At 42.0% G+C, this 6,000-nt stretch overlaps 1 protein-coding gene across 8 annotated transcripts in view; it reads left to right on the forward strand.

Moving 5' to 3' along the window:
- Positions 1–5,171, forward strand: part of ulk2 (unc-51 like autophagy activating kinase 2) — a 110,629-nt gene extending 105,458 nt beyond the window's left edge. For all 8 annotated transcript variants that reach the window (XM_085964766.1, XM_085964770.1, XM_085964768.1 and 5 more), the window contains 2 exons: positions 795–930; positions 2,493–5,171. In XM_085964766.1, the coding sequence (XP_085820892.1) occupies positions 795–930; positions 2,493–2,560 (204 nt within the window). In that variant the 3' untranslated portion in view covers positions 2,561–5,171. The remainder of the gene's footprint in view (positions 1–794; positions 931–2,492) is intronic.
- The last annotated feature ends 829 nt before the right edge of the window (positions 5,172–6,000 follow it).

Below are 6,000 nucleotides of genomic sequence, written 5' to 3' on the forward strand. Positions count from 1 at the left end.
TTCAAAATTATCTTGAGGATTTCCTTGGGGTGAGGTGATAGTCCATACATTCACATTGCCATCTTATCAGTATTGAGTCTCGCTGTTGGCGGTACATTCATTGGTATGTGGTAAGTGGGTCAGATTTTGAGGTGCTGGATGGATAGTTGTGCTTCTAGAAAAAGGGGAGGCCCGGTGAAACCGTCCCAGGCTGTAAGGCTACCCTGAGCCAGCAACACGCCACACAATGTGCTAATGATCTCGGAGGTTAGGGGGAGATGAACTTAAACCGGAAGGCAAGTGCCTCCTTGTCGGGAGGGGAGGAAAATTGGATTCACCCTGTGCCATTTCCGTACACTAGCTTTTCTTGTGCTCAATTATCCAGAGGCCTGAGACCAGGTTATTTGTCTGCCATCTCGCTTGGGCTGGTTCAGGGTGATCTAAAAGGAGAGTAAATCATTTTTCAGATTAGCATCAAAAGTGTTGGATTACCCACTGGATACTTGTCAGTTCTTTCCATACATAATACTTTATAAAGCAGTGTAAAGTTAGCAACAACATTTAATTCACTTTAGAATGATACAACACAGAAGGAGGCCATTTGGTCCATCTTGTCTGCTTTGTGAAGGAGCTACCTAATTAGTCCCACTCCCCTGCTGTTTCAACAACAACTTGCATCTATATAGCGTCTTTAAGGAAAGTGTCTCCTTGAATTATTTCTAAGCTATATTGGTGCAGTCCCCTGGGTGTTGTATGGTGTACTGAACATTCTGAATTGTCAGCTGTTTCTGCTACTGTCTTTGTTGTAACTCTAGGTGCAGTCAGCAGCACTCGATGAAATGTTCCAGCAAACCGAGGACATCACATACCGGTACCACAAAGCAGCATTGCTGCTGGAAGGCTTGACAAAGACTCTGCAAGATCCCGCTGATATTGACAACATCCACAAATGTAAGGGTAAAGAGAAAGACACAAATGGTGGAGCTAAGAACAAAAAACAAATCCTGAAACTACACAGTTCTGGAAAAACGCAAATGCTGGACCTTTGGAAAGGCCGCACCTGAAATGTACTGTCCATCTCTGTTCCATGCTGTATATTTACAGTATTTTCTGTTTTAATCCGTAAATGAAAGCTTCCTTTTAGAAAGCTAAACAATGGCTCAGCAGGGTTAAGCAATGAACAGCTGAACCATGCAAGCTAGGTGAGATCCCTAAGTTATGCTGAGTCAGCTGATCTCAGCCAGGGCGACGATACAGACGCTATGATTGATTGGCCTCAGCACTTTTAGTTTTGTGGAATGATTGCGATGGTAAAGTAGTTCTCTTTAAAATCTAAACTGCATGTAATGCTGCTCTGTGATGCAACATCCCCCCGGGATTAATTTAAAATCAGCATCCTCATTTACAAATCCCACCCCATCCTACCTCTGCAGCCTCCTCCGCCCTATATTCTAAACAGTGAACTTCAATCCTCCAGCTCCGGCATCCAACACCTCCTCGCCTCCTAGCTGCTCCACCAATGGTGGCAGAGCTTCTAGCCATCTTGACCCTACTTCCCAGAGCACACGCTTTCCCCCCCCCCCCCGCTGCCCCTTTCTACATCTTTTCCCACCTTTAGAAGCCTTTTCAATACCTATCTTTTTGACCACGCTTTCAGTCATCTCCCCAAGATGTTTCGCAAGGGAGCAATGAATATTGAAGAGTATGGAGTTAGGGGAGTTCACTTTTGTAACACACAGGCTCCTACAACTACTTATGATGGACTTTAAGTGTGGCATGGGCAGTTGCCTTGCTCTGTTTGCTAAAGAATGATAGATGCATTGATGGTGAATATTTGAATTTCTACTTAATTTAATGACAAAAGTTGTAAGATCAGTTCAGCACAGTTTGTCATTTGACTCCCATTTGCCTGAGCAGTTACAGTGATTTATTGAATAAAGGGGAAAATAGAGTCCAGGAGGAAGTATTTTTGTTCAGAGCCCCCACATCAGTTGGAGAGTGAATTGATATATAATTTTTTTAAATATCTGCTTAAATGCTTCTTTTTAAAATAAAAACTAGAACTTCCTACGCCAACAGAGCTGGCATTTGAGGCCTCCTTCCCTCTAGGCTGCCTAGTGATATTACTGATGGGAAGGAACTGTCTCAATTTTAACTTGGGTTGCAACCTTGGGGCTGATGGGGAACCATCTAAGCCCAGGAGAACGTGCTACTATCTGGGTCGAGTGCACACTATGAATGAGTGGACAGCAATGTTCCCTGTAAATTTTTTGGGGGGGTGGGGGGAATGCGCGTCCCATTCAGAATACCGCACATGAGCAGTTTTTCCCCATTGAAGCGCCGGCTACACGTGAGGGTCGCGCAGCTTAAAGGGAACATTGGCGGACTGTGCCATTGATCATGCCATGAGAAATGAAGGTCAATTCTGCCTGGTTTGGAGTTATCTGTACAGGTGGACCAGCTGACATTTTAACTTTAAAAAAAAATAAACACATTTTTTACTTGTTTTTCAGACAAGACCAGCATTGAACGCAGACTCTCTGCACTGTGCCATGGCACGGTGGCTCTGTGTGAAAACTAGCCTTCTGAAATGGACCACTTGCAGCAGAGCAGGGACCACCACCTCTCCTGGATCAAGTCCCAGAGTCTTGGAGTTGCCTTTTCTCTTTTTTTTCTGTTTTTTTTTTCTCTTTATTTTGGAAAACCGTTTGTACTGGGTTTATTTTTTTTCACAGCCTACGCCAACCCACAAAGTGAAGAACGACTGACTGACTTTTTTTTTTGAAGAGTTACCAAAGAGGAGTTCTTGTTTCAAAAGAAAGGAAATTTATGTATAAATATAGATTAATACTTCTGGAAAACCCTCTCAAGGATGTAGCATATTCTTTCATTTCAGTTTACCTCAAAAGAGGTAAAGTCTGGGGCAGAGTCACTGCTTTTGGCTTCCAAAGCCACTCATCACTGGAGAACCACGAGAGTAAAACTGAAGCCTGTCCTCTATTTTTGTCACAGAACTCATTGGGTGCTTAGAAACCTACGTTCAGGAAAAAAAAAGATCAGAGGAACTTTGTGTCCCATCTGATTAATTTGTTGTGTATATACAGTCCTGTGGCAAATTGACAAGTTGTCTTTCTGCCAGTGAAACTTTTACGTTTTTTTAGGAAAAAAGACACTAATGGTGTGATAAGTGAACAACAGTTATTTACGGCAGTTTTAAGTTTTACCAGGATCCTTGTACAGCCAGTCAAAGGCACGCATTTGCCTTGTATCTTCTGATGCTACATCACATACATATCAAAACCGCAGAAACTGATCATCAAGGAGGAGATAAGCACTTTATGTGGATAGGAAGCTGACGACAGGGCGAGAGGGGGGTGGCCACAGCCCCACCCCCCCACCCCTGTGACCTTGTGAACCAGAAGGGAAACTGGGCATCACTTTGGATTTGGATGGACAGAGAGGGGATTTTCTTGTTTTACTTTTTTTTTTTTTAGCTTCCCGAGACGGGAGCTTTTGAAACCGCAAAGACTTTGCTCCAACAGACAACCACTTCTGATTGCACTACTACAATTCTTTGAACATCTTTGATAACAGTGACGTTATGCAGAACTCCTTGTAAAACGGAGCACCTTAAAAGCTGCATTGAAGAAATAGGAAAAAGAAAACTGTCCTAGCAGGTTAAGCTCCGATGCATTTGAAAAAGACGTTTTAAAGTCTTTTTGGAGCAAGAAGCACAGAGTGCTTGACACTTCAACTCAAAAAGACTGCAAAAAAAAAAAGCCTGTATTAATTACAAGCCTTTCCATTTTTTTACTTATTAAATACTTGAGTAGTTCATATAGAGCAACTGTCTGTATATAATGAAACTAGTATTTGTTTCTTTTTTGCCAGTGATTGCTGACTTTTAAATAATATTTTTGGGCTGGCTTTATGTTGTGCATGTGATAAGTGTGACCGTGCCACTGGGCCTGATAATATTGCTAATGATGCTGTTTGTTCAGACAGTATTATGGAGATAAGCGTTTTTCCTGTAGATTGAGAACCTGTTGTGCAGACTAATGTAACATTTAGTATTTTCAGGGGTGGAAAAAAAAAAGTATCAAGACTCTGGGAACCAGATTACAAAAAGGTTTGGATTGTTTTGAAGCCCAAGTTTGGCTTCTGGAGGGCAATATTGTCACTGGCGTATAAACTAAAGAATTCAAGGTTCAGTTCCAATCCTGTGTGTGTGTATATATATATCTCTATATGTAAACCAAGTGAACAAGCACAACTGTCCATTTTTGTATTGTGTGTGTGTGTGATTAGATTGAATGGTTCAGGTTCAAGAGATGGGCGTCCTGTAGTCTGGTGGAGGATTGCAACTAAGCTGACGCTAACAGTGGCACTTGTGAAAGAGTACGTGATTGGAAATTTTATTTTTGTAATTTTAAAATAAAAGTGTAGGTGGTAACTTGGAAAGAAATACACATTTAAAGAAAGCCGATGCAGCGTGGTACTCCTGAGCTGGAAATCAGCAGTCAGGTTCTTTTCTATTCGTCCCCCCCCACTGTGTCAATTCCTGCCCCTTTTTAAAAGAAATCGCACGCCTAGTTACTGTAGTTTGTACAATGTTGTTCGCTGCCCAGCAGACCAGGCCAGACATGGCATTCACGACCTCTTGTCCCCACCTCCCCCCCCCCCCCCCCGATTCCCTGGGCAGTCTATTGCAGAGTTGGTAAATATTTTTTTCCACCCTTGAGTATTTTTGTTTTCCATTTTTTTGTTACTCAGCTGCTTGAATACTTGAATATTGAACTAAATCCTTCATAACAATCATGTTTAACCTCCCAGAGACAGTGTATTTGAAATATTTCCCATCTAGCAATGAATTTGTCTTGTTCATGAGGCTCGTCAACATTTTCCCCCTCGCTTTATTTTATGAAAGGAAACTAATGTGTACTTTTATTTATCTGTAAGCGATTCCATTAATTCTGAAGACTTTTTATTTATAAAATATTTGTACTATTAGGTCTTTAATACAGTGTTTCTACCTCTCATTTGTGTATAACGGCATGCATACTCTTTATGAAATCAGGTTGCAGACGCATTCACTTGTTATGTAGCAGCCTTTTTAATATGGCCTGTATAGATGTACATTACGAAGCCAGAAATAAAATTGTCCTGGAATATTAATGGACTTGTAATTTTGATTTACTGTGTACAATGTGTGATGTCCTGCCTTCATTCTGCAATTTTCTGACTTTTTGCACGTGTCTCTCTCCAGAGTGGGAAGGCACCTATTCATGTTTATCTTTTGTGGGTCTGAGTTGTATGAAATCTGAACAGATTGATGGGAAGGGGAAAGGGTGGAAACAAACCGAGAGGCTTGCTGTTTTCTGCCCTGTTGCCAAACAACCTTTTCTTCCACATTTACCCGCAATGCCACATCTGAAAAAGGAAGCCACCTGTGTAGAAATCACGGCTTTAAACCTGCATTCTTTCGCTCTGTGGCACCCTTTTTTTTATCTTTCGGAATTTTTCTCCTTTCTAGCAGGTACTGATGATACAAATGGCCATTCTTCATGTGAGCCTAGACAATGAATACCGAAAGGATGCTGGAAGTGTAGGCAGCAAGGTACCAGAGTTCTAGGCACAGATTACAACAGTGACTACACTCCAAAACTACTTCATTGGCTGTAAAGCGCTTTGAGACGTCCGGTGGTTGTGAAAGGCATTGTATAAATGCAGGTTTCTCTCTTTCCCTTTCTTTCTTTTCTCTCTCTCTTTCTCAACTTTCCTTCTCATCTGGGAAATGGTGTGCAATGCAAAGGGCACTAAAGAAGGGCAAGATTTTGAAATTGGCTGTAAAGTGCTTTGAGACGTCCGGTGGTCGTGAAACATAGAAGATAGGAGCAGGAGTAGGTCATTCGGCCCCTCGAGCCTGCTCCGCCATTTAATGAGATCATGGCTGATCATCCAAACTCAGTACCCTGTCCCTGCTTTCTCCCCATATCCCTTGATCCCATTAACCCTAAGAAA

This window comes from Somniosus microcephalus, chromosome 22 (assembly GCF_052327205.1).
Source record: "Somniosus microcephalus isolate GS21.2 chromosome 22, FLI_Smic_1.0, whole genome shotgun sequence".
NCBI lineage: Eukaryota > Metazoa > Chordata > Chondrichthyes > Squaliformes > Somniosidae > Somniosus > Somniosus microcephalus.